This window comes from Alosa pseudoharengus, unplaced genomic scaffold, assembly GCF_046254945.1.
Source record: "Alosa pseudoharengus isolate Yale_2024_CS ecotype anadromous, Long Island Sound unplaced genomic scaffold, YU_APseudo_1.1 YU_APseudo_1.1_scf_21, whole genome shotgun sequence".
NCBI lineage: Eukaryota > Metazoa > Chordata > Actinopteri > Clupeiformes > Clupeidae > Alosa > Alosa pseudoharengus.
The window spans coordinates 23,739,839-23,767,525 of NW_027468674.1; the positions used below are offsets into that span (position 1 = coordinate 23,739,839).

Genomic DNA, 27,687 nt, shown 5'->3' on the forward strand with positions numbered 1-27,687 from the left:
AAGTTATTTATCTTTAGTGACAGTTTGAAAGTGTCAGGTAATGTCTACGGCTTGCAATCTGGCTCTATTCTCTCTTGGCCAAGAATACCACCACTCTTTGTGAGAAAGTGATTAGAATGTTTCTACAGATAGGGGACTTCAGAAACCAACAGTAGTCTCCACTCAGCATTTTCCCTCTTTTTGTGTGTCCACATTATCAGTTGACAGCCCGTGGTATTACTTACCCAGAGACTAGAGCACTGAGAGTGACATTTACACTCCCTTCCTTAAACACCAAGTGCAGATGTTTCTGTGAGGAGAACTTGTTTGTAAGGGAGCCGTTGTGCTATAATTCCACCTGAAGCTATTACAGAAGGTTCCCAGCAGCCCTTTGGCTGTTTGTCTTGACTTTAATTATTCACTAGTTGGCGGCTCTTGCCCCGTTCCACTATAGCAGGATAATTGTCTCGAGTCGACTCATCCATACAAGTTTCCAATCATGGACTGTTTGGAAGACCGTTTGGAAGTTAGAAGTCAGATTGATTCGTCCAACCCTATACAGTTAGATTTAATTGTGCAATGCATCCAGTTGTAGCTTCAGATTGCAGACTACAGACAATGTGTGTGCGTGTGTGAACAAATCATTTAGTTTAGAAGCAGCTTGATTTGATTTGAAACTTGATTGATAACACCAGTAGCACCAAAAAACATTGATTAAATCAGAATGAAAATATCTAACTGTTTAATCAGTCAGATGATTAATTGGAAAATTGCCATAATGATCTGTCTCAATTTAAGATGCAGTCACCCCTGACCCATTTGGCTAAATCTGCCTTTTGGATTAGAGTATGTAAATAAGGTCGTTTCCTGTTTTCCTAGTTTATAAATTAAGTTTTGTAAGTTAAGTTGTGCTCAATCATGATGTTGGCCTATTGCTCTCAAGTAACACATTGATTCCTCAGATGAGTTTCAGATTGTTGTTAAAGCCTACAATTAGACTTCTGTTGTTCAGATACTCAGATACTTATTTCTTTTTCATGTTTCCATTCAAGAAAGCTAGTTAATGGAACACTCAGTGAAGTACTGAGCTGCCAGTGGTTTTGCTTATTTCACTTGTTTTAAAATGCCTTGGTCTAGATGATGTTATCCTTAGTTGATATCCTAATGGCCTGTCTAACACTACATGGACTAAGCGCACTGTGATAATTGTGTCTGGATCCTCTAAGGACCTTAATTCTTTTCCTTTGCTTTTGGCCAAAGCTCTTCAGTAGTGCAACAAATCTGGGATATTCTCCAGACATCACTTCAAAGTAGTCTGAAGTGCACTACCACTACCTGTTGCGATGAGTCACACTATGGGCAACTTCATAAAAGGCGTTGGTTGTATCGCTAAACAGATGAGAAGGGAGGAGTGCACTGAGGACGTTCCACTTTCTGGACCTATGCATCTGCCATCATCGTGTTCTCTAATTATCTATACATAATCCCACGCTGTACGTCTGCCATGAAGAAGCACTTTCAGAGTTCCACGGCACGCCTTGGAAAACTTCATATGAAGTATCAGCCCTCGCAGGGGGTCGATTTTAATAACCACAATGACAAACATTAACCCCGTTCTCTCTCCAAAACACATAAAAGTTGTGAGCCGGGCGGGGGGGGGGGGTGGTTTCCTAGGCCAAGCGAACTCTTTCGTTTCTTAATTGCTCCCATGCTATTGGAGCAGATGGCTCTTTTGAACATGGCTTAAGGTCTGAACAGCAATGTCAGCATCCTCCCATACACTTGCGTGGGTTGGTGTGCTGTGTGTGATTAGCACCAGTTAACCCTTTCCCTGTGCTACCTCATGAGTCACCTAATGGATTGCATCACCAGATAATCCCACTAGGACAAAGTAAAAGTTCACTTTAAGGCTTGGAAACATTGACTGCAGAGCACAAGATGCGTTTGGTGGTTTGCATTATGGTCTTTGCATTAGGGTCTTAACTTCAGTTTCCACAATGAGGACTTCAGAAGTGCACTGATGGAAATTGATCGATTGAAAATTGTATACAGTTATACACTAATGCACCAATCAGTGCTACAAATACCCAGTGGAGGAACACTTGGGATGATTTCATGTCCTGAGACAAGCTGGAAGGCCTAATAGTTGGATTTAAACACACACACACACACATGGCCATTAGGAAAACTGTAGTACTCAGTAACATTATGGTGGATGGAATCATTTTAGTTTTTACTCTAGTTAATGCGTGTAAGCAGTCTAATATGCTGAATTAGGGAAAACAAACCTTCCAGTTGACCTACATGATTGGCAGCAAGTCCAAAGGCTGGAAATCTGCAAGCTGCTGATGAGATCACATCCTGGGCTTATACTGACTCCTTTTTCACAACAGTGAGAATTTACTGGATGAGTGGCACATGCTCCATGCTCTGCCTAAGCTTATTCAGTAGGAAGATATTGATCTTTGATTCAAGATTGGATCAATGAATAATGGGTTGATGCCCATTGGCCATCAGATACACATGCAGGTACTTGCATAATACTCTGTGATGAAGGAATGCACAATTAAATCAAATGGGAATGGGTGGCAATCAATCACTGTCCCATAGAAATTATGCTCTAATTATATCTGATTAGTGCTACCAGTTTGCCCTGGTGTTTTGGAAAGTCCTGTAGTTTGGTTATTAATACAGGCAGACTACCTCTTTAGGTAGAAGATCCCACAGCAAAATGCTGAAATGGATCTGGGCTTTGACTCATGTTTAAAGAAGTCACCCTGCCTTACTTCTACATTATAGGCTGGAATTGTTGCAGAGCAACTTTGAGCAACTCCTATTTTGTTGTTCTTTTCAGTAGGTAAGAGACTCCATGAGTTGTAAGCTGCCTCTCGCTTATTTCTCCTAAAAATCCAGAGACCCTGTCATTCAACTTCTGTAACTACTTTGTCTCTCTTAGGTTTGAAGCAGGGGGAGTCAGCTGTGCGTGTGCGTGTGTAAAGGGGGGTGGGGGGTCTTGTGAAAGGAAGTTTGGGTTGGGAAACCGAAGCAAGAGTTTCTCAGAGGTCACTCCCACTTCTGAAGCGTCTGCTCTGACTTTGGCAGGGACAGGGAGGGGTCAGGACGCGGGACATGGGACATTTGGGGAAAAGGGGGAAGGGCTGTGTGGATGGGTGTGTGTGTTTGTGTGTGTGTGTTTGTGTGTGTGTGTGTGTTTGTGTGTGTGTGTGTGTGTGTGTGTGTGCGTACACGCTAACCGGAGGCCTTGTGAGTTGAGTGCATCCAGAGGTGAGGTGGATTCTGGGTTAAAGCGGGACCAGCGGGACCGGCCTGCGCCCCTTTTCTTTCAGTCCTCCACCGCCAACCTCCTCACCCCCCACCCCCATCCCATGAGCCTCGGCCCGGGAGGAAATTGGAAGTTAAACCCGATGCCGACTGGAGGGCCACGGGGTTACCGGAGTTCTGTCAGAGAGGAAGCCGGCCCTCAATGTGTGGAGGAAGAGCAGGGCGTGGCGGACCTCTCCTGGCTCCACTGCTCCGCAGCACCACATGCTATGGGACCAGCTGTGTTTTTGTTTTGTTTTTCTGTAGCTATTTTTTTTTTCTTCTTCTTTACTCCATCCGACCTTCCATCCCCCCCCCCCCCCTGCTTTATTTTTAGAGAATGAAGCCTGGAGAAAATTAGTTCATCGGCCAAAATCTGTGAGGGGTTTTGAATCGTAAAGCTTTTCAGGTGTGCGCACGGTCATAAACTGGAGGGTGATCACTGGTGTTATCCATGGATTTGATGTTTTCCACTTGCTGATGAGCAATAAGAAGCCTCTTTATTGCTTACACGTTGAGTTCCTCGTTGCCGTTGCAGTCACCAGTTGAATGACTAACACTGACATTTTTGCAAGATGAACCATTGAACCACTGTGCAATAATGCGTTGTTAAGGTTAATATTTTGCAGGCCAGGCTGCTCTGTTCTCATGCAAGGTTTTCCCTTACTCCCACATTTCTTTGCCGGTTTAGTTTTTTTTTATGCTGTAGAGAGAAGTAAATCAATTCTTGATGGACTAGCGGCAGCAGGAGGAAAATGAAGGTGTCCTTGACTGTCACTTAGTTGGCGGCCCTGTGGTTGTAAATTACCTGTCGTGAAGGCAGGTGAGACGCTTCCTCAGAACCCCTTGGGCGAAATAGTCTTACAGGTTCAGTGACTGCTGCAAGCCAGAGACATACATTTAGGTCATCGTGAGCTTTTATGAAGTGCAAACAGTGGGAGGGAAACCTGCCTTGATCTTCTCAAGTCTCACTATGAGCCTTTTCATCTTTCCTGACAACAAAAGAAAAAACCTCAACAACAGCTTTGGCCATGTCATTTTCATGGGCTTGTCATCGTGAGCGAATGCCACTTCAATCAAACTGTGACTGTGTTTCTGTTGGAATGAAACAGTGTTGACTCCAGCCACTCTCCTCACCAAATAAAGTCTGTTTTATCAGTATACACAGAGAGCAAAGTAGACCAAATATTACAGAGGAAACTAAACTGAACACCCTCCCTTATTAAAACCTTATGGGGAGAGAAATGCGTTCGACATCTGGTTGCCAAAGTGTGTCTCTCAAAGCTGGTGCACAGTTTTAATCATTGCCTAATTTACTGTCTTTCTCTCTCTCACTCTCTTCTTTTTCAGGCCAAACCTATTTATGGAGGCTGGCTGTGTTTGGCTCCAGAGGGAACAGACTTTGACAATCCTATGCAAAGATCACGGGTAAGATGGGGGTGGGGGTTCAGGATCTAGTACAGTAAGAAATGGGGGAAGGAGCATTGCACGTTTTTTCATGCACTTGATGCATTGTGCAGTCTGTACATGTGATTCATGAGCAAAATGCACAGTGATGCATTGCCTACGCTATTAAAAGTGTAACAAAGGGATTTTGGGAAAATGTCTCGTATAATGAACTGCAAAGTAGTTAACTGTAACACCCAAACCCTATAGTGGTTTTTGCTTGCAACAGATAACGATTATCTGGAATAAGGGGTCAACCACATGAGGAATGTTGTAGTCTGATTTAATTATGCTTGAACTCTTCTCATTTGATTGCAGAAATGGCAACGGCGGTTCTTTGTACTCTACGAACATGGCTGCCTACGCTTTGCATTGGACGAATCGGTAAGAGCTGTTTCCATGGTCTGTGGGTGTTTAAAACTGGGTTAATTGTTTTTTTTATCAAATGTCCTTAGCTATAATATTTTTTATACTCTCTTTGGAGAACATTTGTATATTTCCTCAACTGAGAAAGAGTTGGACTCAAACTGCGTCATTTGTGTTTACATAACAAGGCAAAAACTGGCCATGAACCCGGACTGGCCACTTCAAAATGCCACTTGAACAGAAAAAAAAGATCCACACATGACATTCAAGTCGCTCTGCCTCAGTAGTAAGCAGACACTTCAAAGCCACAAACAAGTTCAGAGAGACGTAATGGGGGGGAAGGGAAGGCAGGCGAGCAACTGAGCGAGATGGCAACGTGTAGGCGGCGAGCAGAACGTCACCAAAGCACTGGAGTTAATGGGCTCTTGGCCTGGACTGTCCGTCTCGCTGGAATGCGACACGGGCGACCAAATTAGCCGCTTGATCGGCCTGGAGATTAGGCCGTTTGTATGTAAACAGTGAGGCCCACACGCTGACTGCCCGTCAGGAAGACGAAGAGCTTTCTCGAGAGGGCCCCCGCGGCTGCAGAAGCGTCCAGATAAATATGCCCTTCTCTCTCCCTCCCGTTCACTCCCATCACCTTATTAGTGTCTTAATGTGAACTTCAGCTCGGCTAGTCCGCACCATGTCAAAAGCGCGCACATTGCACATGCAAGATGCCAGAGAGATTCCATCAGGTTTGCAGAGTAGAGTTTGCCTTTTTTTGTTGGTATTGTTTTTTTATATCATATCTCCGGGAAGGTAGAGTGAAGGCCACGTGCAGATTGAGGTGCTTTCCAGCGTGTGGCAGGAGCTGGCTTTTAGCCGTCACCACTTCAGAGCAATACGGCTTTTCCTCCCATTGTTGGGCCATGAGAATGCTGTCAGACCTCATTGTCTTTCTCGGCCTCTTTTCATCTGCTGAAAGGAAGTCTCAGGGAGGCCTGGAAATGAGGTCACGGAAAAGAGAGAACGAGAGAAAAAAAAAAAGAAAAACACGTTGTCTCTCGGAGCACCTCCATAGTCTGAAGAGCTGACATTAACCCTTAAAGGTGTAGGTTTTTGAACATTCTAAGTTCCGCAACAATTGAAGGTTCTAAAATTCTATGTTGAATTCAATGAACCCAGATATTCTTTAGAACGTTCATTTTTCTCAACATTCCCATCACACCGGTGTGACGGTACTCCTTTAAGGGTTAAAACATCGTTTGCAGGTTGCGGCGGGGCTCCCCTGAGAGCCGGCTGAATTGGGATCGCTGTGAAAGATGACAGAATGACCTGGAGTCGGAGAGACGCTGTGAGACGGCTTTCTTATTTAGTTGATGGGTTTGTGGGGGGATAAGTTATGCTCCTGAGGTGGAGCACTAATGCATTGGAGGAAGTTGTGTGTGTCTGAGGTTTGAGAAACTCCCAAACTCCTCGCACGCTGTTGTTTGCAACAGTAATAGAGGTGGCACTGTTCTCCTTTTACGAGATTAGTGGGCGATTGTTTCAACCATTGCCAACAGGAGAATTGAATAGACAGCAACACGCATGACTCCCAGCAAAAACAGGTATCAAAGCAGCTAAATGGATTTGCCTTACTTTCTGAATTGATTTGCTTTACCCTGATTTGGCAGAAGGAATCGTTTGATTTCTAGAGAGAGAGAGAGAGAGAGGGGGGGAAAAAAATCACTTGGCATCAACGAGCAGTGCTTGGCCTGAAAGAAGTCGCATAGCTGCTCAATTGAGAGATCGTTGGGTTTCCATTCTGACCAAATCTAAACACTTAAGCATGAATTATGTTGGAATTATAATTTCATAGGAAATAAAATAAACTCCAACAGAAGGAGGAAAAAATGTTAATTCATACATGTGAAAACAAAACTTCCCATCGGATTCTTCTAACAGCCCCCGAAACATAACAACAACCAAAAAAAGCCTCCGGCTGAAATTGAGCCGATTACCCAGGGCTTGTTGGAACTCTTAATGCGTGAGATGCGCGTCGCCTCTGAGGCCCATGCCGCGCTGTTTCCGCCGTCCGAAGGAGATGCTCCGAGTACGGAGTCCGAGAGTGGAGCAGCATTCCTTCAATATGCCCATATTTGGTGAAACTTCAGCAGCCGCCGTCAGTGAGGGCGCTATAGCCAGAGAGGATAAGCCCCCCCAGAAACCACATGAAAATGTCAAATATGTCCAAAAGGTTTACATTCCACCCCCCCCCCCCCCCCCACTTACCACAATACCTATTTCTGTAACCAGACCTGGGATAGAACAAGGGGAATAAAAAGAACACCAAAGGATAACAAATAATCAAACTTAGTGGAAGAAGGAACGGCAGCCAGGGCTTCTGCACCGCCATGAAAGAAAAAGAGCTTCTGCTCATGATCGCATGGGAGACAGTTAGGCAGTCTTGGGAGCGAAGCTGAGGCGGCTTCCAGAAGCCTCCCTGAGGTTGGTGAAGTTGCCAGGTGTTGAATCAAATTATGGAGCTTGTTTTTTTTTTTTTATTGCCCTGAAATTGTTTGGGACTGCCAACGTGGGAGGGGAGATGCTGGAGAAACCAGTCCTTCTCCCCCCCTGCATATTTTTGATTGAGGCCACTGCATGTTCAGGCACATGTATGGCCTACAATATGTATCGGGTGATGTGGCGTCTGACTCGTCTTGCTACTGGCTTTTTTTTTTGGAAAGTCAGTCTTAAAGTAAGATGCCTTCTCATAACACGGTTTTCAGTTCAATATGCCCTCTCTAGTTCCTGTTTGATTGGTTTAGCGTCATGTCCATGACGCCTTTATTCTTTGTCACAGCTCTGAAGAATATCACCACTACTTTCTGCACATTGCAACTAGAGAAACTCATACTGGCGTCATGTGTTGTAATGTATATGGGGAATTAAAGGCAGAGCTTGCTGTTCAGTTTTGGCTTGGTTGGTGTTATTTGAGCTCAACAGCCAATCAAAATCTTCTGTGCTCTTGAAGAGCTGTGTTGTTGATTGGCTGGGATTGTTTATGGGTTGGGCCGAGCCACTATGTTTCCCCTCGTACGGAACCATGACTGTGTACAAACATAGAGTGAGCGGACAGCTAGTTTTTGATAGCCTAGAAAAATTACATTTGCTGCCAGGGCTAGTCTAGCAACTCTCCGTTGGCTTGTGAGCTCCAGATATCGAAACTTCTCCGGGCCAATGAAATCGTGTATAGAGTCGTTAGGTGGGCTTAACATAATGATTGATGGCAGAGTTGCAACGGTTTGGCTTGAATTCCCTGCTACTTGAAAACAAATAAGATGGATGTTGCTGTTGGCGAACAGTGTGACACGAGTTAAGCTTTTATTAAGTTGGCAAACGTTTGAACTAGCCAACTAGCTCCGCTGGTGGGAAACGCATGGGACATAGCGCTGCCGCTGTCCTATTGCGTGCAGAGGGAATTTGAAAGACAACTGATTATCCCGCCCCTCGGACTGAGCACTGCGAACGGTGAGTGTCCAGACCCTACATGTTAATGTGGGTCTGGCTCGCCAGGCTAAGTTTTTGAGTAATTTGCTGAATTTTATGAAAGCCAATGGGAGGAAAATCACAATCGCTTTTCCCCATTTTATCGTTAACAGGTCAAGTCAAGTCAAGTTTATTTATATAGCGCATTTCATACACAGAGGTCATTCAATGTGCTTTACATAAACAAAACCAAACAATAATAACAAATAAAAGCATAAAAGGGCAATATAGTCAAAGAAGAGTCTAGATTTAAAACTGGCTACAGTTGGGGCCTTTTTGATGTCATGCTGATGTACTGCTGAAGCATGTCTGACAAGTATTTAGGTCCTGTTCCATTTACTGATTTATAAACAAGCAATAGTGCTTTAAAGTCAATTCTGTGACTTACTGGAAGCCAGTGCAAGGACTTAAGAATTGGAGTAATGTGGTCAGTTCTTTTAGTTTTTGTTAGAATCCTGTTGCATTTTGTATCCCCTGAAGCTGTAGTAGTTAAATAGTTATCACATTGTATCTGTTAGAGAAATAATTATTTAACTCTGAAACAGTCATGAACTAACCTGCTGCTACATTAAGCTGTTCTACTGTGGTAACATTTAATATCTCCCAACAGTGTAAAAATAGAACAAAACTCTAAAAAGAGACTTCGTTTTCAGGCAGTGCAGGGGTATAAGATTCGATCCCATGTTGGGAAATGAGATCCATGATAATCTGAAACGTATGAATGACAGACTTGGCAGAAGGGATCCTTTGTGTGACTGCCAGTGCACGTTCTGTGCACCCAGACTTCTCTCTCCCTCCTCCTTCTCTCCCTCTTTCTCTTTCCACCTCTCTCTCTCTCTCTTACTCTCTCTCTCTTTCCCTCTGACTCTCATATCTGTCGCTCTGGCTCCAGTTCTGTGGGAAAAAAAAAAAATTACCTCATACAATACCCTGGTAGTGACTGTGGAGGTGGGTGTCCTATAGTGCTAGTAAACAGTAAGCTTATCCATTTTTGTCCCTCCTCACACAGTAATAGATTAGTGGACACCCATATGTACATGTGCATATCTGTAGGCCTTATCTGTGAGCCCTTGAATTGACTCCCCCCCCCCCCCCCCCTTTAGAAAGTCCAAAGAGCTCTGTAAATTGGAGCAGAACTTTGGTATGTGGCCTACTGCATGTCCATATGTGGTCTGTGAGATTGTTACGAGGGACTGATTCACTGGTGTTATCTGCTCACTCTCGCTCAGAAGTAAGACCAGGCAAAGTGCCGTTTACACACCATTTACTGTACACACACACACACACACACACACACACACACACACACTTGCAATGTTATGATATGTGAGGCCCATTAGACAGAGTGGAGCTAAGCATTGAACGCCTGATGCTATTCTGGCAAGGGGAACATGTCTCCCTTCCTCAGGCTGGTTTCATGTCGGGGCTCTCAATACAGAGTGATGTGAAACTCTTTGTCCACTGCACTGTACTAACCCCCCCCCCCACACACACACACACACACCAATCCCCCGGTGTCTGATTACCCATCCAGCCTTCCTCTCCCCTCTTCCCAGCAGCCTCCTCTCTCTTTCTCGTGCAACGCAACAGAAACTGCTGGAGTTTATAACTGTGACACACTGTAATTGCCATATTTGGCCGTCCCTTGGGTTTACTGGGAGCTTTTCATAAAGCAGGATCACTTAAAAAGGCCATAAAAGGAATCGGGGTGGGGGGGGTGGTGGTGATGGTGGTAGGGAAGTGGGCAGCAGCACCTGTTTTACATCTGCAGCCATCAGAAGTCTGATAACAGACAAGAAAAAGAGAAAGCAAAGGAGAGAAAGAGAAACACTGCAGGGTCCTGTCGGGCACACTGGGGCCTTTCTGGTGTGTTGGCGAGAATACGAGATGTGGCCGTGGTCATGAATAATACTCCCTCCCAATAGCACGGATGATGGACATCGGCATTGACTAATGGCCGTGTTGTTTGCTTGGCTTTGATTCATGAGCTTTATGAGTGAGGAAAAAGTCAAGAAAGTGGAACTTTCAGTGGGACGGCTCGCTGGGTTTTTCTGATCTGGTTCACGGGTCGTGGGAGCCTGATGGTCGGGAGTCGGATGCCCCCGAGCGGGATTTGTTATTTTACATGTGCCGTTCCGAGAGGGGTTTTTTTCTTTTTTCTTTTTTTGTCTGCTTCTTTGTGGCCGAAGGAATGTGGAAAGCTCTCTCTCCCTCTCTCTCCTCTATCTGTCTCTGTCTCTCTCTCTGTCTCTCACACTCACACACACATTCAGGCGCTCCCTTTGCGTTAGAGCGCAAAGGCACAGCCACGTCGGCCCAGCCCCTAAACCCACCCCCACATATGCACACTCACACACACACACACACTCACACTCACACTCACACTCACACACACTCACACTCACACTCACACTCACACACACACACACTCACACTCACACACACACACACACTCACACACACTCACACACACACACACACACACACACACACACTCACACACACACTCTCCCTTTCCCCTCACACACACACAGTGTGCCCCCCCTGCTTGCCTACACTCACAAAAGAGGCTTAGTCCTGGCTTTCTATGCTGTCACCTCCTCCATTCAGCTGGCGAGCCCTGGAACCGAAAGGATTTCGCCTGTTGCCATGGTGAATTTTTGATAACCGCAGAGTGACCTTACAGTAGGGGCAGATAAGATTGCTTCACAAGGACACTTGTGAAACACACACACACACACACACACACACACACATGCTCTCTCTCTCAAACACACACACATCCATCCATATGCACGCATTAAAGACATGAACATCACAGAGCTTTCTTTAATTTAATAGGAAATAATGGCCTTTAGTTTTATTTGTGTTTGTTTGTGTGAGTTTCCCCCATTAGAAGTCTGCTCTTTGCTTGGATGCCACAGTGTTTGTTTGTTTGTTTGCTTTCTTAGTACACACTTTCTTTTTCCTGACATGACCTTTTCAAAGGGCAACAGGTTTATAGAGCACCAGTTCTGGACATGTCAAAACAGAGCTTTATGACTGCCCTGCTCTAAACACTGTGGTCAGCCCTTGTGCATTGTCTGTTTTTCTGAGAGTAACCTTTCTGTCAGTGAGCGTCGAGAAATCAGACAACTGTCCTCTCACTGTGCTGGTCAATTTCTTTAATTAGCCAGTTAACTTCCAACGAGGCGGCCAAAACCCAGTCACGCCCCAAAACATTTCCAAAACATAGCATTGTCAAACTACAGCTTAGGCAGGCAATATCATGTCTCCATTGCTAATGGGCCTCTATGAGTCCAGTGGCTGACTAATAGCTTTGTTTTGCTACTGACCTTTTTGCAGCCCAGCACACTGCCTCAAGGCACGGTCAACATGAACCTCTGCACTGACGTAATCGATGCCGAGCCCAAGACTGGCCAGAAGAATGCCCTGTGCATCATCACGCCGGAGCAGGAGTACTTCATCCGCGGAGACAACAAGGAGATTATCAATGGGTATGGACGTTAGCGCAAACCTGCAGTCCTTAGAACAGGAAGCCTGTAGCTCACCTTAGTTTCTGAAACGTAGACGTCTGAGAAAAAAATAAGGGCAATGTCTGTGTACTTACATGTTGTACGCAACCCTATATTCAAATGAGAAGTAGCTATCCCACATGCTGCCCTATTTGTAACCTGAGCAGGGATATTAGCGTTGATTGTGCATCTGCTAATCTAATATAAAACTGCAAGACCAGACATTCTCCATCCTGTTGAAATCAGTTTTGTGTATTAGAAAGGCCAGCCTGCGTATTATTCAGTACTTCAGGGGCTGATTAGAAATAAAACCCTTTGATATTGTTATCGCCATAATTGATCACCTGATCTACTTGAGTAGTATTGGGCTTCTTGGTGAGCTGACTGTGTGAAACAATGACACAATGGAAAAGCAACAGCAGTCACTCAAGTCAAAAGTAATGTCCAGAGTAGAGTCCTGCTGCAGACCGACAGGCGGGCGGGCAGGCGTGGGGTTAGGATTCATCTCTGTGTGCCCCCTCTGCCATGTTTTAACAGATGGAGCGAGCAGCTGGTGGTCTACCCAAGAACCAACAAGCAAAACCAGAAGAAGAAGCGCAAGGTGGAGCCGGCCACGTCCCAGGTTGGAGCCAGGGCCGCAGCTGCCATTCCAGCTGCACACACACACACATACACACACACACACACACACACACACACACACACACACACACACACACACACACACACACACACACACACACACACACACACACACACACACTCTGGTGTTGCAATCAAACTCAAGCTGTGTCTGCTGAGGGCTGTTCCCTGTTGGTTCGCAGGGTTGAGAATACCTCAAATAGTTTGTGTTGGCGATAAGAGTTTGATATTCAAGCTACTACGTAATACCCACATCTGGTGTGCCAGCTAATGAATGCTTGCTCTCTGGTCTTTCTCACTCATGATTGTTTATTGGTTGCACAGCTGTTTTCATGCTATATATCGTTTTTTTTTTTTTTTAAACGGTCTTGTCAAATTTGATGGTATCAGTAAAAATGTTTTTTCAAATCAAGTTTGTCTGGAATGTTTGACATTATAGTAAAGGGAAACAGTGTTTGTGGATACAATTTACTGCCACTGCTACCCTCATCATTTCCCAACATCTGAATGACCTTTAGCCCAAATGTAAACAAATGTTTGTCCTTGTGGTTGTCCTCAGGAACCCGGTCCGGCCAAAGTGGCCGTGACTGGCTCTGGGATCCCCGAGGCGGAGAAGGTTCCGGACTCCAGCTCCATAATCTGGCAGGAGGAGCTGCAGAGCCGCGAGGCCGACGTGGGCCAGGTGTGGTCGTCCCCCGACATGGCGCCCCTGGGGTCACCCTCGGCAGGTAAGGGCTCTTAAGAAGAACAGGTATATGCTGGTAGGGCTGGGCAATATTGACCAAAACTAATATCCTGATATTTTGGGGCTGATTGGCGATATACGATATCGATACGATATTGATATTTCAAACAGAAAGAGCGAAGTGCTTCATATATTCACTCAACACAACAATTATGACAACCGGTTTTAATTATATTCATTTCAGACTGATCTAACAGAGCTGTGCAAAAAAGTGTAAACAATAACATATACCAATAGGCATACAGTTGCTCTGAGGGCTGTGCAAATAACAATATTCGGTCGACCCTGATTGGCAACACAGGCCTACAGCTTTACAACAAGAAAACAGTAAAGGTAACACAAAACATAGGCTACCGTTAAAAGCAAATATAATAAACCAATTGGCATACTGTGCAAATAAGAAAAAAGTAGGCTACACAGCACATACCTGTTTGTAAATATTTAACTGCACAAGGAGTAGGGCTGGGCGATATGGACCAAATCTGATATCCCAATATATTTTGAAGCTGATTGGCGATATACGATATATATCGATATTTTAAACAGAAAGAGCTAAGTGTTTCGTATTCACTCAACCAGCTTTAATTAGAATGATTTCAGACTGCTCTAACACAGCTAAACAATCGACAGTAAAATCGTATGTAAACAATAACATAGGCCTACAATAGGCATAGGCTACAGTTGCTCTGATAAAGCTGTGCAAATAACAAAAGACCAAAAGTTGACCCTGACTGACAACGCAGGCCTACATTGTACTGCACAATGCAATATTTTGGGCACAAAAATATTGAAAAAACCTGCAGTTTTGTCACACAATGCAGTTTTTTCAAGCAAATGTTGCTATCAACAACAAAAATAGTTTCAAACAATTAGGCTACTTAAACAACGTAACTGAGTCACTCATCAAGAGTGTGATAGACGCTACCGTCGTTTTGTATACGTTCATTTTTGCATGTTCCGGTTCTTAAGAAAAATCCCTATAAAAAATAATGCCCCTAACTGCTCGCGAGTCCCCGCGTGCATATCCTTTTAATAAAATCAGCGTGTAGGTTGTCTCCCTGAGGACTTTAGATCTGCTACTGTATATCGCTAAACGCAAGCATTCATCAGTGTATTTAAATGAGCTAGGCTATGTACCAAAAATGACATTTTACTGTGAGTCGAAGAGCTGTAAACAGTGTTGTAACTTAAATCTGCGTGTACAAAACCGCTTGGAGGTCCAGTGGAATTTTGATTTCACAACGAGAATTCTCGGTCTAGCCGTTGATGTGCCGACGGAATAGGCATCAGCACCCTCTGATCAAGGTAAACAAAATCTGACTCCATGTCTGTCATGTTTGAAAGTTTGTAGTGCTGCGAGGGAGAACGTGCACACGCAAGGGGCGCAGTTGAGCAGAGCTGCGGCTATCTGAATGGTCTGAACACAGAAGAGCAAGTGGCTTTGATAAAATGGCCCATTATTTAACATAATACCGGTATTACGATATTGTCTCAACTACATATCGTTTTCAAAAATATATCGGTCGTAGTCGTAATACCGATATATCGCCCAGCCCTATATGCTGGTTGGTATAGGTGTGTGAGACCTGACATGTATAGGCAAGACAGGCTGGCCTGCCCTTATTCTTGGAAACTAGTTCTTGGTAGTGAGCCATGTGCAGTTTAAGGCGTATGTAAAAGCTCCTATTAGTAGATGGATTGATGGATGGCTAAAGTACTTTATTGATGATTTACTTTACTGATATAAGTGGGAGGTTACGACTACAGTAATGTCAAAGTGAAACATGTCAGATTATTGACAGTAAATCAGATTTTCTCCTTATTGTGTTCTAAGTTGTTGAGGGATTGATGGTAATGTGTCCTTCCACAGGCGAGGGGTTATCGGTCAGTCGCAGTTCAGACCAGGGCTCCGTGAATGGTGACGAAATGGACCGGAGTCCGTTCCCCCCGGCGGCGGTACCCTCCCACGAGCTCCTGTCGCCCACGGGCAGCTCGTCCAGCCGTCACAGCTTCGGCGGCGAGGCCGGCAGCGTCAGCGGGGGCATCCCGCGCTGCCTCTCCCCGGCGCCCAGCGACCCCTTCCCGTCGGGCAGCAGCCTGCTGTCCAACGGCTCGCACATCAGCGGCTCCATGAGCTCGCTGGACTCGGACGCCAGCGGCAGCACGGTGGCCAGCAGCGACAGCCACCCGGCCGCCGGCGAGCCCGGGGCCGGCCGCGGCCTCCACCACCATCACCACCACCGCGGGCTGCACGACACGCCGCGCTCACGCCGCCTTGAGGCGGAGGCGCGCAAGGCGGAGAAGAGGAGCAGGGCGCATAGCCCAGAGGGTCAGGAGACGCCCCTCAGCCCGGAGAGGAGGTGTGTGGATGGGGGGGGGGGGGGGGCCTCAAAATCACTCTCTGTTATTTGTCTATCATCACCCGGAAAGAACCAATACTCTTTTCTGATTCGCTGGTGGGGTGGCTATTTATTCTGAATAACGCAACACCTATGATGTAGATCTGGTAAAAAAAAAATGCTTATGATTGGTAACCAAACCTACCATAGTAAGACGACGGTTAAGCCAGGAAGCAGGCTAAGCAACAAGCTAACTGTCCATGCTATCTCTGTTATAGAGACAAACAATTCGGCTTCTTTTTAAATGGAACCGCTTGTTTCCTTTGCGTGCTATAAAGGCGTGACTATTGCCTATAGTGGCAACCGGGTGATAAGCGGGATAACGTCCTTTGAGGTGTCCTGCTATACGGAATTAATGGACTCTGGTGGAGGCAACTCCGCTTCGCATCGGGGAATTCTTTGCCTCTCGCCCTCATCCATTAATTCCGTATAACAGGACACCTCGGCGGCTATTATCCCTTACTTCACACCTTCATTGTGTCTTCACTTCCCCCTCTTTACATCTCTCTTCCACTCTCACTCTATGTTCCTCAGCTCAGAACACAGGGACAGTTTTCTGAACATCTCTTTCCCCCTGTCCATCAGCGCTTCACTTCTCTAGTGCTCTCTCTCACTCTATTTTTGTTTTCCTGCTCTTTTTCACTATTTTTGTTTTCCTGCTCTCTCTTATCTCTCTCTATTGCTCTCATCTCTTACTATCCATCTCTCTCTCTCCCCATCTCCCTACCCATCTTTCTATACATCACTCCATCTATCCATCGCTCTTCTTTTCTCTAGCTCCCTCTCTCCCTTTCTCAGTTCATCTCTCCCTCTCTCTCTCTTTCTCTCTCTCTGTTCATCCTAGTGTTTGTTCACATATCAGTCCCTCTGTTCCTAAGCCCAGGGAGGTCAGAGGGTCTATCCTGCTTTCGCCGTTCCCAGCTTGGCTCTGTGTGTCTCTTTCCATCCCTGCTCCCTCCACCCATATCCCTCTGTGTTTTTTCCCCTCTGCATATTTCTCTCTTCCTCCATCATCCCCACACGCTCTTTATCTATCTATCTTTCAACATATCCAGTCTCTTTTTCTCTCTATTCACCCCCCCTCTTCTCTTAAGCCATCCCTACTTGTCAGTCTTGCCACTCATCCTTTCTCTCTCCCTTTATTCGCTCTTTCTTTCTTTCTTTCTTTCTTTCTTTCTCTCTTTTCTCTCTCTCTCTCTCTTTCTCTTTCTCTCTCTCTCTCTCCCCACTTCTCCTTTTAAAGGCATGCGGTGAGGCGAGTGGCGCTCAACCAGGGCCTTTCTAGGAATGATTAGACAGCGCCAATGAGGCTCACAGAGGATAGTACCCACTAGAGAGGCTACACCGATCCTGCCTTATTAGGCCAGCACCAAGTGCAAAACTATGTCTCTCGCACAGCGGCGAGAAAGGCCCCTTCTCTCATGCTTTGCTAATGCACCAAGAGATCCGTCTCTTGATCGCGGCTTGGCTTTTTTTGTCCCCCCCCCCCCCCCCCCCCGTCTTTTATTCGTTTAGTCATGGGCTCACGTTGAAGATAAATATGCGTCTCCGTAAACACTCTTTGTAGTCAGTGATTGACCTGGAGTGCCCAGGGTTCCCGTCGAAAGTCACGTCGAAGGTCAGAAGCCAACAGAGTGGGGCATTTCAAACAAAGAGGGCGACGGTCTCCCTTTTTTCTCAGACACTAAGATATGGCATACCCTAATCCTCCTCCTCCTTCTCCCCTCCTCTTCCCCAAAACACTCCTAAAGCCATCCCCCGTCCAACATCCCAAACTCCTTTGCGGGTTTGCCGACCTCCTGAGAGACTGCCTATCACATAAGGAGAGGGAGAAAAAGAGGGGAGAACTTAAATTTGGTCTAATTTGGGTTTATGGGAGCTGTGCCACTCAAGGGACGGCAGCCAATAAGATGAGGAGAGGTCACGTGGCCCAAATACCTCACTGGTTTTCTCTCTCATTGCCTTTTAAGGAGGACCGGCAGTCTTGTCAGCCCCCCCCCAACCCACCACCACCACCCAAATAAGGTCAATGTTTAAAAAAAGAGGGGGGTAATTTAATATTTCCAACTGGCTCTCGGTAAACTGAATTCCGTATGCTTTTCTTTAAAGAGAAAAGAAAAGAGGGCATTGTCTGAAAATGCGTCAAACTGGCAATGTTCTTGAACACCCCCTTTGCTTTTATTTTATGGGATGGCTGGAATGCCTCAGCTATTACAACTTGACAGTCCAGCACAAAGCAGACCATGCACATGAGCAGACGCCGTGTGTGTGTGATGTAAAAACAGAGGCTTAATCACTGCAAAACAATTACGATGCCATTCAAGACCTTGCATAATCCAATGTTGCCTCACCAAAGAGGTATATACTAAGAATGATTTTTATCTGTTGTGGTTGCAACCATAACGGGGTGAATCAGGTTCCTGCACTCAGAGCATGTAGAGCACATGGCTGTTTGCTTCGGGGATAGTGTGGGTACATGTTAGAGCCTGCCTATTAGCGTCGTTGGTTTGGGAATGTATTAGAAGCAAACACTGGTTGTCACCTGCGTCTGCTTATGGAATCAAGAGTGCAGCAGGTGAAGGCCACGACTGCATTTCCAGAAGTTGAATTGAGTTGCCAGCCAATCATAACACAGATCTTGTCTTTAAACTTTTTTTTTTTTCAAAGATAAATGATCGGCCTTCCAGGCTGATCTTGACTCATCTATCTGTATGTTCTATTACTTTTTCCAGGACTGCAAATTCCTAAATGACTTTGAGTGAATGTAATTTAAATTTCTATGTCTCCAAACATGTATTCATGTGTGCAAGCATGTTATATGAATAGATCCCCAGATGTACCATTGCCTGTTAATGCTATCTATGTCTATCAAAATCAAAAATCAGAATCAAAAAGCTTTACAGTTAAACAATCCTTATAACATACTTAACATTTGAACATTTCTGGACGGTGTAGCCCACCATCCTGCTGTCAGCATCTCTGCAGCAGTGATACAGCAGTGCAGCAATGCATGCTGGGAATGTGCTGCACTAGGATCTGAACTTGGGCTGTCTCCTCTTATGTGCAGTGGGCGCTCAAACGTGATCGAGAAGCTGGAGGCGTTGGAGCTGGAGAACACTGAGCGCATGGAGGTGGACGAGTCGGACCGCAACGCTGCCCGACAGGGTCGTAGCGAGATAAGACGCTTCCACCGAGAGGTACGGAGCCCGCATACACCTGCCCATTACCTGCACGTACCTGTCTCTAAACGTACACACACACACACACACACACACACACACACCTGACTTTACATGTAGATAGCTTCAGATACCCACACCTGCCTCTACCTGCCTATGTGCTCATATACTCCTGTCCTTTCTATACCTGCATGGTAGACCATGATGAAACCATGTTGAATATCTGTCACTTTGAGTCACCTCTCTGAAGCCCAGTCAATACCGTTTCCTAGTTGAGGTCAAGGCAAAACTCTTTAGACCGAACAATTTCATTTCAGACCTCCCTGACTTTCCAACATGCCAAAAAAATTGTTTATGTATTATCAATCACCTGAGCCTAACTGAGTTAGGGCTGGGCTGGAGTCCTCAGTCAGCCCTGCCAAGACTAATACCAGTCTTGGGGGACAAGCGGCATTAATCTCCCCGTCTCTCCTGCACCAGACCACTGGTGCTTCCTGTCTATTCGCTGGTCTCTACGCTTTATACATTTCTCACCATGGAATGCCGTGGGCGATAATGAAGACATAGCATTAGAACCCATTGTTTTACTTCAGAACTAGCATCATATGTCATTTTGAAACTAGATGAAAAGTCAATGGTTATGGAATTTAGGTATTGTGTTTTAGTTCTACATTGTTTTGGTGATTTGAGTTTTGTTTATTAGAAACACTCACTCTTTCTTTCTTTCTCTCTCTCTCTCTCTCTCTCACACACACACACACACACACACACACACACACACACACACACACACACACACACACACACACACACAAAGTGCTGATGATTTAGCTTTCTTTTAATTGTGGCTCTTCCTTCCTTTTGTCTACTGTGACCTATTTAGTCAAGGTTATGTATTTCAGGGGTCAGAGTGACTCCCTTCCATTTGGAGCAGAGTAACAATTTCTGCAGTAAGTTAAGCCGTGGCCCATTTTAAGCTGTTGCTTTAGGCGGCATATTTAATGTAGGGATCGCTGTGGGACAAGTCCTGCTCTCTCTACTTGGTGTTTTTTTTTTTTTTTAAACATAGATCAGCAACTTGCACTGAACTAAGTTTTATTTAGCCTTACGCACAGGCACCCCCCCACCCCCACCCCCACCCGCTCCTTCCCCCTCTTGTAATCGTAATTCTCTCCTCTGCTTTGCTCTTATCGGAGAGGATTCCCCTTTCATCAACAACACCCTCTAAATATTTCAGCACAGTTAAATGCTAAATTTGTCTCTGGAAATGATGTGTGTCGATTAAGCAGGATTGCCGTCAGTCTGGCTTAGCACGTTTGTTTAGTTATTTTTAAACAAACTTTGTGTACCTGGCGTAGTTTGTCATCTTCCACCTCCCGCCCTCGTCTCTTCATTTCACACACACACGCTCACAGGCACACACACACACACACACACACACACTCACTCACAGGCACACACGTACACACAACCTACCATCATACGAATGTGAAAAAGGGCTGTGCCTGTATTATCTCTGTTTTCAATTTATTGTGGTTCAGTTTGGGGTTGCTCACTGCTCAGCACAATGCGAGCGATGAGGATCTTGTTTCCACTGACATTCTGTTGTGATATTATCTATTATCTGAAGCGCGCATGAAACCCTTTCCTGACAAAGGAAAATGCCCTTTCTGACTTCCCTCCCCCGGGCCAGGATGTATGTTGTGGTCGAGGCAGAAGCCACATGTTTAAAATGATTGGCCATCACTAGGAGTTATTTTAGATGGTTTAATTTTGCGCTTCAGTTTGGTTTTGGAGGCCATGTCTGTACATGCTAGATGCTCATTCAAAAACAGTACCATAGTAATACCACAAACCGCCAATAGCATTGTGGTTTTCTGACCAAACCTTGGATACACAATGACCCCTTCTTGGTCCAGACCTCGACGTGTCACCTTGTCTGAAAGTTGGGATCGTTATGACCACACAAGGTTAAAAGGTTGAGTGAACTGCACTGTCCTGTCTCATGTCTTTCCCATCCATGTTTGTGTGATCAACTCATAGAAATGACCACATTTAGTGGAAAAGATGCCATGTATACTAATAACAAATAATGCATTGCTTTTCAGTTGTTGCTTGTTATCAGTATGTATGAGGTTTCCAATGCGAACCAAAGTAATTGAAAGGTGTGTGTGTGTGTTTGTGTATTAGGAACAGAAGAATTACCAGCACACAGCCTTACCTCCACTGAGGCGTGCCAAGTCACTGGACCGCCGGACCACCGAGTCTGTCATGACAGTAAGTCTTACATCTGTCAGTCAATCTTTCCTTCTTCTATCTTTTCTCATTTCTCTCTCTCTCTCTCTCTCTTACTCTCTTTCTCTGTTCCTCTCTCTCTTTCTCTCTTCCACGTTCTACTTCCATATCATACGTGTGTATCTATATCATCCACCTAGTCTGTGTTCTCACAGCCACTTTCAAAACATCGAGATAATAGACAGAACCATAGAGGGCGTTTTGTCTGGCTTCAATTAGTTATTATCTTTCCCTCTCTCTCTCTTTCTCTCTCCTCTGGAGAAGGGAGCATTGTAATCAGCTGGTGGAATATTGTTTGTCAAGGGTGTAAGGGGGGGGAACGGAGCGATGGAAGCCAGCAGCTCTCAATGCTTCCCTTGTTCTCCCGCGTCCGAAGGTCAAACGACCGCTGCAGGCCCTTGAGCCTGGCCATCCAGTTCGGAGAGGGGGCCGACCGCCGTTTACAGTTACACTGTGTGTGTATGTGGGTGTGTGTGCGTGGGTGTTTTGGGTAAATAATCACAGAGAAAGAATGGGTTTACATCAAGTCTGTAGATGCACTTATCTCATGTAGATCAGATAATGCTTCATTCTTATCCATTAACAGTATCTTCATCATCATCATCGTCATCATCATCATCATGACAAATAGTCTGTTGTCCTTTTTGAGTCCTTGCCTTATACTTACTGTGCATGTAACCACAACTCTAATTTCTGACTAAAGGGGCTCTCTGTATTTGTGGAAACTACATGTCTACATGATCATCCCATTGGATCCTCCCTGATAACTAATGCTGGTTGCCATCTTGTCTCTCTGTGGCTTTGTGTTGTTGTGTTGTTTTTGTTGTTGTGTTGTTTTTGTGAGAACGCGGACGTCCTAATCCTCCTGCGAGGGGCGCCGCTGGGCTTAGCGTTCTCCCCTCTCCTCCTCCTCCTCCTCCTCCTGCCCAGGTCATCTCCACATCCTCCCTGTGTGGTCACACATTGGCTTCCATCCGCCTACATACTCAACTTGACTTAATCATGCTAGTGTGTGGATATGTGGCTGCCCCATGTTTTCTTGATTTGCCTCCATGAATGAGGATATGAGCATAAGTGTGTGAAAAACATTAGTTGTGTTTGAGTGGTTGGAGGTTTGTGTATGTGTGAGCATAATTGATTTTGCTGTTTATGGTGTGTGTGTGTGTGTGTGTGTGTGTGTGTGTGTGTGTGTGTGTGTGTGTGTGTGTGTGTGTGTGTGTGTGTGTGTGTGTGTGTGTGTGTGTGTGTGTGTGTGTGTGTGTGTGTGTGTGTGTGTGTGTGTGTGTGTGTGTGTGTGTGTGTGTGTGTGTGTGTGTGTGTGGTGTGTTGCGTTCACTCTCAACTGCTTCCCCTGAGCACCGTGCACAAATGCCTGTCGTGAGCGTGTGTCCCCCACGGCGTGAAGCACAGCAGAGAAGCTTCTCACCAGCATCTCCTCTGCGGGCTGCCAGATTAGCCCCGACAGCCAGCAGATGACGTGTTTCAGTGTGATTCTGCTCTTTCTTTACCTTTTTATTTATGTATTTATTTATTTATTATTTTTACATTCAGGGCAATTATTACGATGATTTCAAATTGTCATCTAAACCATCTCCACCAAACAAATTCTGAAATTCAAGATGTTTGAGATGTTTGAGAACTTCAAAGGTCTACAAACATTTTGCCCACAAAAAGAGCCAAAGTTTGTGTTGGTTGAAATCCTTGCGTGTGATGCACTGAAGCCTCTATGGTGACCACACCTGTCAGTTACTGTCTCTTGTTGTTTTCAAGTTCTGGACACTGTTCACTAGTCAGTTCTGCAGATAGTGTGGACCATAGACCTGGACTGGCCATAGCCACACATGGATCACTGTCGGTCAGCTTCAACAGTCAGCTTCCTCTGCATGACGTTTTAACTGTGTGGTTTCACTAAATTGCATTGACTTTGCCCAGTGGTTGCATTAGTTTGGTAATGGTAAATCTTAGGGAAGGGGTGCTGATTCTGGTTACGATTTTGCCTTTTTGCTCATAAGAGAGTTCCAGGTTAGCACTCCTCCCTAGAAGCTTTGAGAATACCAATCCTGATGTCCTTGCTGTCTGTGTAACCTTTGGAATGTTGCTTTCTCTTTAACAGCCTGACCTGCTGAACTTCAAGAAAGGTTGGATGGTGAAGCTTGATGAACAGGGACAGGTGGGTCCTGCTTGTTCCTGCTTTGTTCTTACAAATTACTCCTGTTTACTTATAATCCACTGCATTGAGTTAAAAAGTGACAGGAAATATATGAGCCCCTTTGAATAGGATATGTTTGTGTTTCTCAACCTCAGTTACCAGCCGAAAGGCGCCAAATATAGAAAGGGCTTGATTTCCACAATCAATAGCCTTCCAGCGCAGATTCTGCTCTCGGCTCTGTGTCTGCTCAGAGCTATTGATCAAGGTCACCATGACGATAAGGACACATATCCCTGTTGGAGTTGTTTCTCTGCAGGCCTCGGCTCTCCTTCCACAAGCTGACTTTCCACCCCCCACCCCCAGCCTCACAGTCACATCTTTTAGCCATGATAAATTCATCAAAGCCAAGTTATCTGGTCAAACAGTCACCCCCACCACCCCCCGCCCCCTGGTACACCCAAGGCACTGGGCAGCGGCCTTCAAAGGGCAGTCTTCCACTTTGATAGCAAGGGTTCAATGGGTAAAACTTAAAAGGATAAGGGCTCTTGACTTTTCTCCCCTTTACATTTTTATTTATGATTTTTTTTTTTTTTTTTTTTTTTTTTTTTTAAATCTCTCCACTCTTTTAAAGAGGCGCATAAATCTCCCACACCTCAGAAGCTTAGCTCTTACAGACTGGACCACTCCACTCAGTAGACAGCAGTCACTCAGGGTACACTTGGAATTGCACAGTCATTTAATCCCTGTGTTGTGTTGTGTTGTTTTCACCTTTGCAGTGGAAGAAGTATTGGTTTGTGCTGACCGACCATAGTCTACGATACTACAAGGATTCAATTGCAGAAGAGGTGAGTTCTTGAAAATGCACCGCGTTTCTTCTCTTTTGTTTTTTTGTTTAAAAATTCCGTTTTTCCAACACTTTTTTCAAAGACCGATTCTGCTGACAGGACATTTGTCTCTCTAATCCTCATTTATCCTCTTCCCTTACAGGCCTCAGACTTAGATGGAGAAATAGACCTCAGTACTTGTTACAATGTCACAGAACACCAAGCTCAACGGAACTATGGCTTCCAAATCCATGTAAGTCAACTTTAATGCTTAGACAAACTACCCATGGTCTCCTTGGAATCCAGTGGCTACCTCTCTGGCCAGGACGGAGGGTCATTAAGTCATTTTGTGCTCACATATCCCTTGCTGAGTGAATGCATAGCATATGTTCCCATTGAAGTTGTGCTTGTTAGACTTGGACGTGAGAATGGAATTTCAGCTTGACTGTATACTTTTGTTCTGTGATATGTGCAGATACATAGTATATGTTTTTAAGGAATGATTGTCATTTTTAATTGTCAATATCTGTGCATGTTCTGTTTGTGCAGATCCGTGCAAGTCTTCACTTTTGTATTAAAGTGGTTGGTAAATGTTGAAGAATATAAGCACCATTCAAATAACCATTGATTTCAATATAATTGATTTCAGCTGATTGTTCTGTCGCTCCTCATAATTTCCTGTGTGAAAATTGGAGTGAAAATGAAATGTTGCTGGTGGTTGTTTTTCAGACGCAGGAGGGAGTCCACACTCTTTCGGCCATGACGGCAGGGATCCGGCGCAACTGGATCCAGGCGGTGATGAGGAACGTGCGGCCCTCTACCGCGCCAGACGTGGCCAGGTCAGAAAACTCCTCTTTGTATAGTTTACTGCAACCTTACCGCAACTCCATCTCCAATTTATTGATGCACCCCCTACTCAGTGAGCTTGTATTTTAACAAGAATGTCATGTCTGTCTGGAAATGTTTTCAATACCTTTTCTACCCATTTCACTGTTATTCAATCCATTTTCTTGTAGTAAGATGTTTAAGGGAAGACTTGAATAAATTGTCTGAAAAATGTACATTTACTGTCATGTAAATGTATTTTGTCTTGTTATGTTGTCATGTAAATTTATATTTTCAGTATTCAACCCATAAGTTTGTAGCACTTATGTTGGTAATATCAGAGGAACATATACAGGGTTCCCACGGGTCATGGAATTTCTAGAATATTATGGAATTTTGGAAGGTTTATTCCAGACAATGAAAGTCAGGGAATCATTTTTGGGAGAAGTTATGAAATATCAGGGAATGTTATTGTAGCAGTTTAAAATGAACTTGCCAAAATACATGAATACAAATAGCATATAGACACACAGTGCATATCTGGTTATTAGCTTTACTGCTTTCTTGAATAATTGTAGTTAGCCCGACTTTGTTTATTCAATGCCCATTCATTAATCTCCTGTTCTAAGAAAGTAAAATATTCTTCAACGCTACATGGCTGCTCTGAAATCTTTGGTCGGTATATTGTACCATTCATTACATAATAGCTCATGGAAATTCAGTTTTTTTTGTCAGGGAAAGTCATGGAATTTTACACTTGAATTAGAGTGGGAACCCTGCATATAAACCCTGAAGAAGTTAATGTTGGTATGGCAGTGATGATAATGACTATGTGGATATGGTTTGCAGCCTCACTGATGACCATAACTCCTGCACGCCTCTGGAGAGCCTGTCTAGGCCCGACGTCACCCAGGACTCCGCCTCGGAGGCCTCGTCAGTGGAGCGCGAGCCGGGCCCTAAGAAGAGCCGGGCGCGGGAGCGGCGGCGTGAGGGCCGCTCCAAGACCTTCGACTGGGCCGAGTTCCGGCCCACCGCCCAGGCGCTGGCGCAGCAGCGGGCCAGCGAGGCCGAAGCCCTGCAGGCCGAGCTCAGCGACTCGGAGCGCAGCCGCCGACGGGAGGAGCGCCGCCGGCGCTACGGCTCGGTGGCCGGTAGCTCGCCAACCGACTCCCTCGGCGGCATGGACTTTGAGAGTGCAGGAGGAGGAGGAGGAGGAGGAGGTGGTGGCCGGCTGGGCGAGGGGGGCTCCACGCCGCCGCACCAGCCGCAGCCGGTGTCCCTGGAGAGGCAGCGGAAAGTGGAGGACGAGATCGAGCAGCACTGGCAGCAGGTGGAGAAGACGCCCATCCGCGAGGAGAGGAGGGTGCCGCTGGCCTCAGCGCTGCAGACGAGGGAGACGGCCGAGCTGGAGAAGCTGCTGGAGAGCTACAAGAAAGGGGTGGGTACTGAACAAAACACACTTCATATAGACCCTTTCAAGAGAGTTCCATTATCAGCATCATAGTTGGCCCCACAATACTTCCTTTTTAACATTCCATATGTTATCTTAATGCAGAGGAAGTAGATTGGGGCCCAAATAGAACCTTCAAGCATTGTTTTTGTTTTTATTGTTGAAAGGGTCTATATATATCTCAGTGAAAATTACTTTCCATACTAGTAATATAAGGGGTGTGTGCTGAAAGAACTTGTCAGCATGTTCGGTATGGTGCCTGATAGGGATTTGTAAGTCAGTTCACTTGCATTAAATGAAGCTCAGTCCTAGTTAATGTTTTTGAGCCCTAGCTGGTTGTGTGTCCCTTTTTCAGGTAGAAGACCTGAAGCAGCAGCTAGAGACATGTCACGAGCAGCTGGCTGAGTCCAACTTGAACAAGTACGAGCTGGAGGAGCAACTGCGCACAGCACTGGAGCGAGAGCAACACATCCGCATTGGATACATCTCACCGGTGAGCATGCTAACTGCAACCCTAGCCCATCATTATAGTCCCATGCTAGGAAGTTATGCTGTGTTTTCTATATATACATATATACTGTATATGCTAGAGCAGGATTCTATCTAATAGTCTTTGCATGTTTTTGAATAAGGTAACATGAAACAGAAACCCATTCCAAACAACAACAAGCTGACATCTCATCATCTAAGCTGTGAAACAGCCCGAAATGCACCTTGCATGAGTGCGTTTGCATGTTGAAAGAAAAGATTTTGACTCTTCTCTCTTTTTTTTTTTTGGCTTCTACTCGTTTCCTCAACTCTTGCCATGTTTTAGAAATATGAACCTGTGTCATGACTTCATTGCAAGCTAAAATGCCTATGATTACATTCAATTAACACTGGAACGGTGCGTTTATTAGTTGCAGATTGTTGTGCAGAAACAGTTTGTACTGTACAATGTGTATGGTAGCCTTAAGGTATACTCTCATACCCTTGATGAATCTTTAGGAAAGGTGAAAAATGCTTTATCCCATCTAACTACACAGTCACAATGCCACAA

The 27,687-nt window shown here is 45.2% G+C and overlaps 1 protein-coding gene across 4 annotated transcripts in view; it reads left to right on the forward strand.

The window, feature by feature from the left end:
• Positions 1 to 27,687, forward strand: part of LOC143137885 (myosin phosphatase Rho interacting protein) — a 42,765-nt gene that overhangs the window by 1,557 nt on the left and 13,521 nt on the right. For all 4 annotated transcript variants that reach the window (XM_076298215.1, XM_076298214.1, XM_076298216.1 and 1 more), the window contains exons 2-15: positions 4,651 to 4,728; positions 5,065 to 5,130; positions 11,971 to 12,122; positions 12,678 to 12,762; positions 13,342 to 13,510; positions 15,398 to 15,887; positions 18,994 to 19,123; positions 21,296 to 21,382; positions 23,514 to 23,570; positions 24,326 to 24,394; positions 24,537 to 24,626; positions 25,103 to 25,212; positions 26,048 to 26,636; positions 27,004 to 27,141. In XM_076298215.1, the coding sequence (XP_076154330.1) occupies positions 4,651 to 4,728; positions 5,065 to 5,130; positions 11,971 to 12,122; positions 12,678 to 12,762; positions 13,342 to 13,510; positions 15,398 to 15,887; positions 18,994 to 19,123; positions 21,296 to 21,382; positions 23,514 to 23,570; positions 24,326 to 24,394; positions 24,537 to 24,626; positions 25,103 to 25,212; positions 26,048 to 26,636; positions 27,004 to 27,141 (2,310 nt within the window). The remainder of the gene's footprint in view (positions 1 to 4,650; positions 4,729 to 5,064; positions 5,131 to 11,970; positions 12,123 to 12,677; positions 12,763 to 13,341; positions 13,511 to 15,397; positions 15,888 to 18,993; positions 19,124 to 21,295; positions 21,383 to 23,513; positions 23,571 to 24,325; positions 24,395 to 24,536; positions 24,627 to 25,102; positions 25,213 to 26,047; positions 26,637 to 27,003; positions 27,142 to 27,687) is intronic.